This window comes from Protopterus annectens, chromosome 2.part2, assembly GCF_019279795.1.
Source record: "Protopterus annectens isolate FY-2018-M chromosome 2.part2, PAN1.0, whole genome shotgun sequence".
Taxonomy (NCBI): domain Eukaryota; kingdom Metazoa; phylum Chordata; order Ceratodontiformes; family Protopteridae; genus Protopterus; species Protopterus annectens.
In genome coordinates, this window is record NC_056730.1 from 329,657,899 (window position 1) to 329,671,893 (window position 13,995).

The following is a 13,995-nucleotide window of genomic DNA, read 5'->3' on the forward strand; positions in this document are numbered from 1 at the left end:
TTCAGAGATCACAGTGAAATACCTAAAATAATTCAGTAGTACAGTTCTGACATCACAGAAAAACACTTAGTCTAATCTTTCTAGTTTCTAGCTATTTCTAAGAGAAAACACAAGTCTAATATAAACTTACATATAGAACACAGGAAGAGTACTGATGAGTTGGATGGTCAAGACAAGAATGCTTAATGCTCTCTGATTCTGTTTTAAAAATCACATTCATGGTTCACATTACATCATTCTTCACACTTTCCTGGGATTCCCAGGCTAACAAAAGCTACATTTACATTCTTAACATCTCCTTTTGTTATCTTGCTGCTGGTCAGGAAGCAGAGCAATAAAAAAAAACATTTGCATGTTTAAATCTAGCAACTTAACTCTTGGTTAAAACAATAGAAAGAATGTCTTCATTTAGACATTTCAGCACTGTGTTTAAATCAAAGGGTCATACATGCTTTACTTGGTCAGCTTTCTGCCAGCAGAGTGCACTGTAGTTACATTTTTTGCAGTTCCACATCTAACAGCAGTCTTTTCACATTTAAGAGACAAACCTGTGGCTTATGTTAATATGTTCAAATGGCAGAATTATCTATAAAATTCTAACTGGCTAGGCTGGCAGCCTTCACAGTCTACATTTGGGGAATTTTCTGTGTACTGGCTGAAGTTATATTACTCTGCCAATGTCTTCAAAATGTGTACCTTGGAATGTTAATTGGCATTTAAATCTACAGAATGAAACCGACTTTTTATTAATATTTAAAATGTTCAGTCAGTGTTATTTCCAAGCAAGAAATCAATGTCTCTCAGAAGCAGCATCTGAAATTTGTCATGGCAGTTTATGACTATGGTTTATTTCCCAGACCCAGGAAGTAGAAGACATTAGGTGGTCATCCTTGTCAGCTATGGACTGGACTATCAGTCTTTAGAACAAAGGCTGATAAGCATAAACACTGTGTGGTTCTCAAGGCTGTTCTGCTAAACATTAAACTGATCCTTGTTAGCATTTACATCTGTCTAAGCTCTATGGAGGATAATCTTGCTATCTCTCTGGGAGATGCTCAACATTTAATACTGGAATTTAGTAATAAATATAAAGAGGTTCAAAGACTCCTTGGAAGAATTGTTCTTTCAGCATTTGGAAAGTTACTAAAATGTTACCTGAAACAAAAGTAGCCAAGCTGATGTTCACAAGGCTTTGCATTATCGAGAATTTTTTTTCACTTTTTTTCTCCTCACAGTGTGGTAGGCTGTTATGAACTGGCAAAGTTATTATTTCAAAATAACGTGCAGACTGTGTCTTGGGTTTTGATGTTATGCCTACTGTCATATCATGCAACCTTGACACTGAGCTTAGGGAAACTTAGGAACAGATGGATTGATAATAATGGATGCCTACCTTCCTTTGAAATGTCTCAGAGTTTTGTGACTAGTGCATTTTTGACTGGCCACAACTAGGGGGAAATCAATTTAGATCAAATCTAAATGCAGCTACCAAGTGCATTCCCTAAGTAAAGGGACTATGTGATTTGCATCTCAGAAAAAGACCCCCTTCTAAGGTGGCCTTAACAGTATGTGAGCAGTGGTTCACAGGAGCCATATTCTTGGATGACAGAGAGTGCTCTTGAGGTCGTGGTGGCAGTGATTCAGGTTAGGAAAGCCTTTATTTGTCTTACAGATAGAAATTCCTTTCTTACAGTACAATGCAGCAAACTGAACATTTTTATGGGAATACCCTCAGAAACTCAGAAAATTTTGGCCCTTCAAATGGGACAGCAATAAGCAGACTCTATGATTCCTTATAGGGAAACACTGTACCAGTTACTATATACTTGAATCACTAGGTGAAACCTCAAGAGGTTTGCTAGATATTACTCAAGATTATATTAGATGGAAGGTGAGTCCTCATTTGATATGACAGCTATGTACGATTTTTATGATCAATGTAAACCTGTCAGCTTTTTCATATTAGAAAATTTGAAAACTGAGGTTAGAAGGGTGCTGTTAGCAAACAAGGGGGGTATGTAGACTGGCCCTGATGGCCTGCCATTACAGTAGTTTGTGATGGCTGAAGTTAACAATTTTAGCAAACTGTCTCCTAGTGAACTATGAAGTTCTGCCCTCTTGGAAAACATTACAGTTATATTAAAGGAAGGAAAGGCTCCTCTTCTTCTCTTCTCCTATCATTCAAATTCAGTCTTACATCAGGACTATAAACTTTTCAATATTTTACTGGCTTAAAGGCTTTCCCTCTTAATCACCACTTTTATACACATGACCAATGTAATTTTGTTAAGGAAACACATACACTGAATAGTACAGTCAGAATACTTTTATTAACACAAAAACATCTTTGTTAGGGACCAATGGTCCTCACCCTAAACTCCAAAATGGCCCTTGAAAGGATGTGTAAGCACTGCCTTTTTAAGCCGGCGGGTTACTTAACTTTCACATCTCAGCCTGTGGATCTGTTATCAGAACTATACAGGGGAGCCTCTCCCAGAATAAAGACTGATACCAAAGTATCCTTGAAGATCAAATTAGAATAAGGTACCCATCAAAGATGCCTGATCTCTCCCCTTTTGTTTGCCTCTTACTTAGAGCCCCTAGCCCAATATGTTAGGCAGTCCCCATTTCTTTAAACATGCAAGAGCATAAATTAGAGTTGTTTGCAGTTGTCATTTTAATTTACTTGACACTGCTGGAGGAAAATGTTCCTACTTTTTTAGAAATTTTGTATCAGGATGGCCACTTTTAGGCTATAAAGTAGATATTACTAAAATAAAAATGTTAACTATTAATTTACAGTCTTCTAGTGAGCTGAACATAACCAACCTTTACCTTGGCAGCAAGGCTCCATTTAATAATACTCAGGATTCAGTGAAAACTGTTTCGTTTTTCTATGCCTGGAATAATGGCAAGTGTAAGGTTTTTTTTTTTTTATTAACTGACTTTCGGTAAACAATAGCTGTAATGCATATGTATACTTTATTGGAGTCACTTTACTCCCTTCATGTCATTCCTGCAGGCCAATTGTCCCTCAGAAGCTACAATTTAAGATGTCTGTGGAAGGACAGAAAGGCCAGAGACTCCTGGAGAAGATCAATTTAAATAATTGAGTGGGGTGGTCTGGGAGTCCCAAATATAGGACTACATTGCAAAGCTACAAACGAGAAATCTGCCTGTTTCTTCATCCAGTTTCTTTTGCATAATGGAAGACAGTTGTTTCATCTTATTTAGAATATCATCATAATGTGTTTTTAGTTATACCAGACAGAATCTTGCTTTGGGATATACCTTGCTAATATTCACTGCAAACAATTATGAACCATGTCTTATGGGTCTTTGATAGAGTCACAGAAGCCTGTTGATTTTTTTCTGCATTATACTTCTAGCTGGCAGGGGGTGACTGAAAGGGCTTAAGGCTATGGTTATCCACTGAAAACACACTTAAGTTTTAGAATCAGCTGGTTTCCAGTGGAAAAATTATTACTTAGGAAGACTTTTGGAGTAGAGTTTGTCTACCCATTAAGGATCATTATTTATGTATTCAATTAATGCATGTTTTCAGGGACTGAAGTGATCCATGGCAACTTCAGACAGTTATCCAAACTGGATCAAGGTAGTGAGTGCTACAGGCCCATTCTGGGCCTATTTCCTCTAACCAACTCACTAGAAGTCAATTTAACAAAATTAGAGATAGGGATTCTCAGATAGTGATTTTATTAGAATGTCTTGGAAGGAATGCCTTTTGTTTAATCCTGACAGGAAGGATTGGTATAGATAATGGCTATGCCTAGGTATGTGACCAAATCCCACAAGTTGAGTACCTTTGCAAGGAAATGTCAGCAAAAACGATTTTTACACCTCTCTGAACTTGTATTTTACATATCCATATGTTCCTCCTCAGTGCTGGAGATGACTGGATACATTGTAGACAAACTGGCTGAAGGTTTTTTTTTTTTTGTCCTGCAAAAATACGCCAGTTTTAAGAACAATCAAGCTCTCTGTGACAAGCTCTCACCAGATAACGCACTCCCACAACACTGTTATCTGCATTAGGTTAACATGAGCCAAGCAAGTTACAGCATCCAGAAAAAGCTATTTGTTTATGGTTGTGGCTAAGAAGGCTCTTACCAGGCTTTAAAATAAAATGCAACTGCCTGACATTTTTGCAGTAACATTACTCAAGGTAGATGTGTGACACGGAGATTACTCCAGGGCAAATCATTTCCCACAATCAGATAAGCAGTAAATGTACACCATAGTTACTGGAGCTAAATGGAGAAAACTGAATTTGTGTGTAACTAATGCTAACAGCTTATAGAATCAAAGTTCTACTCGCTTTTCCTTACTGATCTACTCAGGCCGTTTATCCATTTGTGGCTTTTTTTTTAATGATTCTGTGTACTTCCCCAAAGGCAGTGCAAAGAATTAAAGGATGTCCTCTACTTTTGTCCATTTCTATATGTGCTTTGCTTTGATGTTTATTGGTTCTGTTACTGTCACTAATGCAAGTTTACTTATTCCCATGTAAAGAAAAGTTTTATTTAAATTTTATCTTCTTCTGACTGTGATCATTAAATACTGTTAATGAGCATGAACAACATTTTGGTGCACCCATCTATTAATAAATCTATTGGTGACTGTTCGATTACAGATTGGACTAGTCAAGTCCACACTGCAATTCTTTGCTTATTTTTGAGGATATAGCTCCTCTGCAATACCGTTGAACTTTAAACGCTATATAAAATTCCACAACAAATTTCAAAACATTAAAAAATACTGAAACAGACACCTGCAAAGACATCATTGCTTTCTGTTTAACCCACCTACCTTTTAGAATGCAAACCATTTGCCTACATATACTATTATGGGTATATTACATGTCTCTGGTTGCATGTCAAGATTTCAAATGACTGCTGTGAGTTTACCTCTTCCTTTAACATTTGTAAAGTTAATTTAAAATAGTGAACAATTTTCTGTGACCACACAGGCTCAAAGAACACAGTTTCAAGAATTACTAAGGGCAAAAAATGCATTACTTCCGCTCTTTCCTTAAAGAAAAGCTTAATTTCAAGCAAGTGCATGTAGAACAATGATACAAGAAAAATATGACAAAGTTTGCATTCGTTACCCTGCTCTGCAGAATTTTCAGTGCTTCATATTTTCCTTCAAGTTGTCGCTGAGTAACTTCCAGCTCATTTCTTAGGATTTCTGCTTCCTTAAATAAGACAAAAAAATGCATACACTTTATCAAAATGATCAAAACTGCTATGATGTTTACAGGTTGCATTAAATGTAGCCCTACAGATAGAATAGTTGCTTACCATAACCACAGATGTCCTTCTCTTCACTGTTGCAGTATTCTTAACCTGAGGTATCTCCCGCCAGAAGGCAACCTGACATCTGCCAGTATATAAAAGTCTTATACCACTCTAAGCTACATGGGATGTCGCATGTAAGCTGCAGTTGGACGTAGGCCATAAAATTGATGTATCCACATGTCGTCCTCAGAAATGACTGCCCCAGGAGAAATGCCAGACTAAGGATATGAATGGTCAGTTCACCCAAGCAAAACAACAGACCAGGCGGGAAGAAGGATGGGATAGAATACGGCAGCAGTGAAGAGAAGGACATCCATGGTTATGGTAAGATTTTACACAACTATTCTATGTCCTTCTATTCACTTGCTGCAGCGTTCTTAACCTGAGAGAAAGTGCCAAAGCTCAAGAAGGGAGGAAGAAGAAGCTCTCAATGAAGTCCTGTAGAATGGCTTTAGCAAATCCAGCTCTGGATATGCCATCCAGTTCATAATGTTTGGTAAAGGTATGAATAGAAGACCAGGTGGCTGCTTCAAGGATGGCACTGTTATCGAAGCCCTTGAAGAATGCCTTAGATGAAGCCAGAGTTCTGGTAGAATGGGCCTTCACAGGTGAAGATAGGCTATTTCCATGAAGCATGCAACAAAGGGAAATAGTCTTAGAAATCCATGAAATAGTCTGCTTGGAAACAGGTAAACTCAGAGTCCTGGGATGAAAGTTCACAAATAGATGATGAGATTTTCTGACAGTCTCAGTCTTGTCTAGATAAAAATCTAAGTTGTCTATGTACATCTAAGGCATGCAGTACCTTCTCACTGTGGTTTTGGGGAGAAGGGAAGAAGGTAGGCAATTGAATGGACTGTTTAAAGGATAATTCATTAAATGCTTTTCGAATAAAAGAAGGTTTTTTTTCTCAAGGATACCCTGTCCTTATGAAAGACCAAGAAGGGGGTTGCAGCTCCGACACCCTTCTAGCTGAAGTCAAGGCCACTAATAACAGTTTTACAAGAGCAATGTTTAAAAGAGGTTGAAGAAGTGGGCTCAAAAGAGGGTCAACTTTTCTAGAACAAAATTAAGGTCTCAAGGTGGAGGAATAGGTTTCCTGGGAGGCCTAATGTGAAGGATGCCCTTGGGGAATTGTTTCAGCTCATCTCTGGATGCTAGAGGGGGAGATAGAGGCAGACAAGCAGAAACAGCTGACATGCACTTTGACAGAAGAATAAGCCAAACCAATAGACAGCAATTCACACAAGTAATACAGAACCACTGGGATTCACACTGTCAGTGGGTCTTGGTTTTTAGAGATACACCAGATAGAAAAATATTTTCCATTTGGAAACTTAACATTTTCTAGTATTAATTTTTTTGGCCTCCTGCAAAACCCTGAGCGTCAGCTGTAGTGTTGGCAGGTAGATATGTATCAGGGATCTTTTGTTCTGTGTGAGAAGGTCCACTCTGTGAGGTAACTTGTGGTGGTAGCTCTTGGCTAAATGCAGAAGGAGGGGGAACCAGTGTTGTCCTGGCCAAAAGGGAGTCACCAGCAAACTTTTTGGTTGGTGCAATCAAACCTTGAACAGGACCTTTGATATTAGAAAAAGGGGAGGAAATGCATACAGAAGCATCCCCTTCCAAAAGAAGGAGAGGGCTTCTATTTTCCAAATCAGAGGATTGGGACTCTGGCACAAAATTTTGAAAGTTGTCTGTTCATGTAGAGAAAAATCTATTTGAAGAATCCCCATTGGTGGATTATGTCCAGGAACACATCCCTGTAAAGCATCCATTCATGGGACTCAGTCAGGGACCTGCTCAGAGAGTCTGCCACGAGATTCCGGTTGGAGGGAATGTACCACTGCCTGAATAGTCATGTGGTACTGGGCAAATAATTCCCATACCTGAACACTGAACCTGCAAAGGAGATAGGATTTGATACCCCCCGCTTGTTCACATACAAGAAGTCTCTTATGTTGTCTGTGAACAGTAGTAGAGGGCCTGGACAAAGAAGAGGGTGAAATGTTTGTAGAGCTAGTAGCAATGCTTGCATTTCCCTGATGTTTATGTGTTATGTTATCTGGGAGGGAGACTAAATTTACAGCAGCAAAGTCAAAAATAAAGCCAGCACCGCATGTGGTAAAAGAACATAAATGTAATGTGTAAAAATACACACAAAATAGAACTAATAGCGCATATTAACAAAAACAACTCATAGGTGTAGGGTATCAGCCCCAAAACCACCTGAACGAAACTGATTTCGGACAGAATGCCTTCTTCAGTGAAGTGCCATAAATACTGAGTTAACCAAACTCACTTATAAAGTCACAAAACCAACCCACCAAAAAATCCCATTGGATGATACATCGTTCATTAATAATGTTCATTCAAGCCTGGGGAGAACAAACCCTCTAACTTAATTATCCATTTCTTTTCTTTAACATTTAATATGGAATGCCAACAAGATTTGTCCCTACATTCACCCTTAATACAGTCAATAGTCGTAAACCTGAAGGTTGCCTGTGTATGCTTTAAAGTGTGTTTGTAGAGTGCATTGGATTGCCTTTTATTTTTAATGTCACTGATGTGCTCACCTATTCTAAATTTCAAAGGCCGTGACGTTTGCCCTATATAAAAGGCAGAACATGAACAGGTGGCCAAATAAATCACCCAAGAGGTACTGCAATAGGCAAAAAAAATCAATATTATACACATTAGGTGCATTTTGGCTGATGAATTCAGTGGTTTTAAAGACCCCATGGCAGTGTGTGCAATGCCCACATGCCATACAACCCCTCAAATATCACCTGTAAGCGTTCTTTGAACATACAATTCTCTATTATAGCCAATACCTTTATAGTGAGAAAAGTGAGTCCCTAAAGTACGGCCCCTCCAAAATGAGAAAGAGCATCTGACTCCTAAACAACTGGCAAGTCTCTCATCCCTCATCAGGATATTCCAATGTCTATTGATCGTCTGCATAAAGGCATTGGTATTTGTACCAAAAGTTGTCACAAATCTGATAGGGGAATTGTTATGTGAAGGTCTCTTCTGGTATTCCAATAAATTAGGTCTATCCTGATTCATGGCCCAATTACATGCCCCCATAATGTTACCAGATGGATAGCTCCTATCACAAAAGCGGGAAATGAGATCCTGTTTGTACTGATGACAGGTCTGGATATCAGAGCAGATTCTTCAAACATGGGCGAATTGAGATTTGGGAATATTCCAAATCACATGTTTTGGATGGAAACTACTGGCATGAAGGAGTGAATTATATTGTGGAAATTTCCTATAGATTTGGGTATCCAGAGTATTGTCTGGCTTACAACTAACCAGAACGTCCAGGAAAGTAATCTGGGTTTTACTAAAACTAACTTTGAACTCAATACCCCATTTATTTTCATTAAGATAGGTCACAAACTTCTCCAGGTAAGTGACATCCGATTTCCACACAAACTAACAATCATCGAGGTAACGCCTCCAGATGTCTATTTCATCAATAAACAGATTGTGGCTGGAGCTGTAAATTAACTCCTCCGCTAAGTAGGCCATGAATAGCATATATAGGTATGAAAGAAGCACCCATGGCTGTTCCCTGTATCTGCAAAAAACATTGGACCTGGAAGTAGAAAACATTCTTAGTCAATACATGTTCCTCTAGACCAACTAAGAAGGTGTCAAACCCAGGTCTATAAAGTTCCGATACATCCAGCCAATGTTGCAGGGCCATCAACCCAGCCCAATGTGGAATGTTAGTATAAAGGGATGTAACATCCAGGGTGCACAGAAGCCAATCTGCTTCCAACTGTGAATCAGATATGATCCTCAAAAATTGTGTTGTATCCTGGACACGTGACCTGACCAGGGCCAACAGTGGTTTCAAATAATAGGTCAAACATTTTGAGAGGGGTTCAGTGAGGGAACCATTACCTGACACTATAGGTCTACCTGGTGGACAGACAGGGTCCTTATGTATCTTAGGTAAAAGATAAAAATTTTGTTTTTTAGGTGCCTGAAATGTAAATTGTGTCAAGTCTGAATTGGTGATGATACCCTCCTCCTTGGCTTCCCTTAAAAAAGCATCAATAGCCAATTTGAACCCCTTAGTAGGATCCAAGGGCATCCATGTATAGTGCCTACAATCCTTAAGTTGTTTATTGGCCTATGCCTGGCAAGAGGCCCAGTCTTGAACCACTACCACCCCTCCTTTATCTGCTTGTGAAATCACAATATTCCTGTTGTTCCTGAGTTTATCAATACACTGCATCTCATTACGGGTAATGTTACTGGAAAAAGAAGAATAATTATACTTATTGAAATGGTGATCTTTGAGAACATTATGTAAAAAAATAGAAACAGTAGATGACATGGGAGGCATAAAAGTAGATCTTTGAAATTTAAAGCTCACAGATGTATTTGGCGCACTATCTTAAAAAAATAATCTGAGATTCAACAATCTACAAAAATCCATAGCATCTTTAGCAAAAGAATGTTCAGGGACGAAAAAGCTTGGCACAAAATTTACACCTTTATTCTAAAAAAGAAGTTATGTACTTACCATAACATTCCATGTTTGTAGTCCATCTCGCCTATATTCTTGCTGGATGGGTTCGGAGCTGATATTCAGCTCCAACTCAGCCGATACTAAAGCTTGAGAGCTTTAACTGGCTCAAGGCTAGCCCCTATCCCATGGTGCCTCATGGCAAATCCCCAGATCTAGTTTGCTAGAAAGCAATAAATACCTATCAGGTAAGAGTAATCTAAGAGCTGTATAAATGCAGCAAAGGATTAGAAATATAATCCATTCCAGGTGGACAACAAAAAGAATAATGTCAGGCAGCACCAGAATGGTCCACCAGATCCCCCAGAAACAGGAAGAGGGTTGGAGGGAGGGACGCAAGAATATAGGCAAGATGGACTACAAACATGGAACATTAGGTAAGTACATAACTTCTTTATGTTATATAGTCCTATCTCACTGTAATTCTTGCTCGATGGGACAGCGTCCCTAGCACCTTTATCCCAGGTGGCTCAAGTGAAGAGACTCTTCAGTACAGTGGACCCAAAGGATGGCCTGTCCCAGGAGGCCAAATCCAATTTGTAATGAATGACAAACGTATGTGGTCTTGCCCAAGTAGCTGCTGCACAAATAGTATCAATTGGGAGCCTAGATCTAAAGGCACATGAAGTAGCTACAGCCCTAGTACAGTGACCTTTAACTTTAGCAAGTAATTGTCTACCACCTTGTTGATAAGCACAGGATATGCAATCCGAAAGCCATTTTGAAAGAGTAATCTTAGAAACAGGCAAGCCTTTCCTTTTGTCAGAAAAGGAAACAAAAAGTTGATCAGATTTCCTGAATTCTTTAGTCCTGTGCATATAAAACCTGAGTATTCTGTGAATATCTAGCTGGTGTAATCTATACTCTGATTTATTAGAGTGGTTTGGAAAGAACACAAGTAGCTCAATGGTGGTATTCAGACTGTGCTTTGAGCATAATTTGGGAAGAAGGGAAGGGTTTGCCCTGAGAGAGACTCTATCCTTGTGAAAGCTAATGTAAGGAGGTTGAATAGTTAGAGCTTGTAGTTCTGAAACTCTCCTAGCAGATGTTACGGTTACCAAGAATAATGTTTTCCATGATAACAATTTTAGGTCTGACGACAAGGATGGCTCAAAGGGTGCAGACATCAAAGATGAGAGGACTAAGTTTAAGTCCCAGGGTTCTAATGATTGTTTTATTGGGGCCCTGAGAAGAAGAACTCCTTTTAAAAAAGTTTTACACAAGGAGTGCTGCATGATAGGATTTCCAATGAAACCAAAGTGGAAATTGGAAATAGCAGCTAACTGAACTCTAACTGTAGCGGCTGCCGCTCCTTCATGAAAAATTGTTGCTAGGAAGGATGAAATGGATTCTAAAGGTGCCGTATATGGATCTAAGCCCCGATTCGAAGCCCAAAGGGAAAACCTTTTCCATTTGCTGGAATATAGTTTCTGAGTGGAAGGTTTATGGGATGAAATTAGAATGTGTATTACAGCTCCTACTTTTTGTTTTCCTACTTTATGCCAACTTGTTTACTAATATATTATCTAACTCAGCTGCTATCTTTTTACATGTTGTATTGCAACTACATTTGTATTGTATTAATTGTATTTGTATATTTAGCACTATGCTATGAACAAACGAGCTCTGTGATTATTCCCTGTTCTTTACCTGCAATGTTCAACATACAAATTAATCTTTGTATAATGTGATTATATTTTGCTTCCTCAGAGCTTATCTCCCTGGGCCTCTAATGAAAATGGACATATATCCAGTTAGACTAGCCTGGTCAACAAATGTAAAATAAAATAAAAAATAAATGTGTTTGACCGCAGGAGATAGAAGAATACACCTAGCTATTCGTGGAACTGGAGCAGCCATGTTGTCAATTTGAGGGTGTGGATGGAGGGGTGGAACTGTCCAAATTGATGAATCAGAAGATCTGGAGATGGGTCCAGAATCCATGGTTCCTCCAAGAGGTAGGGCCACAGGAAGGGAAACCAAACTTGTCGAGGCCAGTAAGGAGCAATGAGGATCAAGGAACTCCTCAACGGTCTTGCTTTCTGTATTACTTTGGGGATGAGTGGAAAAGGAGGAAAGGCATAAAGAAGTCCCAGGGGCCAATAGTGAACTAGAGCATCCCTGGGTGACATCCCTGGATGGGGAATGAGGGCAAAGTAGCTGCTGCATTTGGTGTTCAGGTGAGTGGCAAATAGATTGCAGCAAGGCTGGCCCCATCTGTGAAAGATCTCTTTCGCAACCATTGGATTCAGGGACCACTCATGAGGCATCAGAATTGCTGAGTTTGTCTGCTATTACGTTGGATTTCCCTGGGATATGTGCTGCTATAAGGAAGTGTTGAGTAACCATCGCCCATTTCCAAACTCTTAAGGCCTCTCGGCAAAGTGGGTAAGACTTGGGTCCCCCTTGCTTGTTTATGTACTATACGACAGACATGGTGTCTGACTGAATCGCAATCGTCCCAGTGGGAAGGGAGCTGTGAAGTGCTTGCAACACATACAGCACCGCTCTCATCTCCAGAACATTGATGTGCAAGTGGCTTTTGTGGTTTTGCCAACTACCTTGGACTGTCATTCCCAGAGAATGCCCCCCACCCTATCTAGGAAGCGTCTGTGGTCAAAACTGCTTTCTCTTGGGGAGGAACAAGTGGATGACCAAGGATAAGTTGTTTTGCGTGTAACCACCATGTCAGATCCTTTCTGCATGCGTTTGTTATTAATATCTGGTGGGACAATGGAAGGTCTTGCATCAACCATTGTGCAAACAGCAGCACTGGAGAATCCTCATGTGTAGGCGAGCAAGAGGAACTAACAGGATTGTGGACGCCATAGTCCCTAGGACTTGAAGGACGATTCTGGCCTGAACTCTTTGTTTGTTTAGCAAGGATCTGAACTGACTGCATAGAGATTCCACTCTTTCCTGTGTTAGTCTTACTGACATGGTCGTTGTGTCTTTTTCTGAGCCTAAATGTACAACATGCTGTGAGGGAGATAAGACTGACTTTTGCAAGTTGACAGTGATGCCTAGACTGGGGCACAAGGATAGAGTCTTGTCCCTGGTCCTTATGAGTTGATGCTTGGCGGCAGCAGTGAGGAGCCAGTCATCTAGGTACGGAAACACCTGGAATCCTTGACGTCTCAGGTGAGCCATTACCACTGCCATGCATTTGGTAAACACTCTAGGGGCTGTAGTGAGGCCAAAGGGCAGTGTTCTGAACTGAAAATGACTGGTTCCCAGCCGGAAGTGTAAGTGTCTCCTGGAGCGCCTGTCCATTTTGATGTGGTAGTACGCATCCTGGAGATCGATTGAGCACATCCAGTTGTCTTTCCCGATAAATATCGACTGCAGAGTGACCATTCAGAACTTCGATTTCCTTACATGCTTGTTGAGCCTGCTGAGATCTAGAACTGATCTCCAGTCCCGTCTTTTTTGGAACTAAAAGGAATCAAGAGTAAGTTCTGTATCCTACTTCCTCTGCTGGGACTTCTTGGATGGCTCTTTTTTGCAGCAACGAGATGACCTCTGATATTGCACGGTCTAGTTGGATGGGTGGTACATCTGGTAGAGACTGGTTTGTTCGGGGTTCGGAAATAAAGGGAATCAGATAACCTCTGGATATTATTGTGTGTACCCAACGATCTTGAGTGATAGTTAGCCAGGTGCTTGGGTACAGCGATATATGACACCCGACTGCCTCCAGAGACAGATAGTCAGGCAACCCTTCAGGGTCGATGGAAGGGACGATCAGAGAAAGCTTCTCTGTCTCCCTGATGTTGCGGACCTCCTCTGCTGCAAGGGTGGCGTCTTCCATTATATCCTTCCCCTTTGCCTCTGGGGGAGGGTTGACCTTGTGCCTGAGGGAAACCATTTTGGTATTTGCGGAACCACATTTTCCCTCCTGCATTACCCTTGGGATAGGGTCTGGACAGGAGAGAGAAATGGACTCCGACGGCAGATAAGGTTTTCCCTTCCTGCTCACACCTAGTCAAAGTCTCTTTCACTTGGGGCCCAAAAAGAGATGAACCATCAAAGGGAACATTAGTGAAGGAAGACTTGAAGGATTCTGTAAAATTACAAAGACGTATCCACGAATGTCTCCTAAGGGATATTCCTGCTGCAGCT

General features: G+C 40.2%; 1 protein-coding gene across 1 annotated transcript in view; it reads right to left on the reverse strand.

Moving 5' to 3' along the window:
- Nucleotides 1-13,995, reverse strand: part of CCDC125 (coiled-coil domain containing 125) — a 1,485,470-nt gene that overhangs the window by 1,253,337 nt on the left and 218,138 nt on the right. Inside the window, exon 3 of the mRNA XM_044063882.1 lies at nucleotides 5,132-5,218. Within this exon, the coding sequence (XP_043919817.1) occupies nucleotides 5,132-5,218 (87 nt within the window). The remainder of the gene's footprint in view (nucleotides 1-5,131; nucleotides 5,219-13,995) is intronic.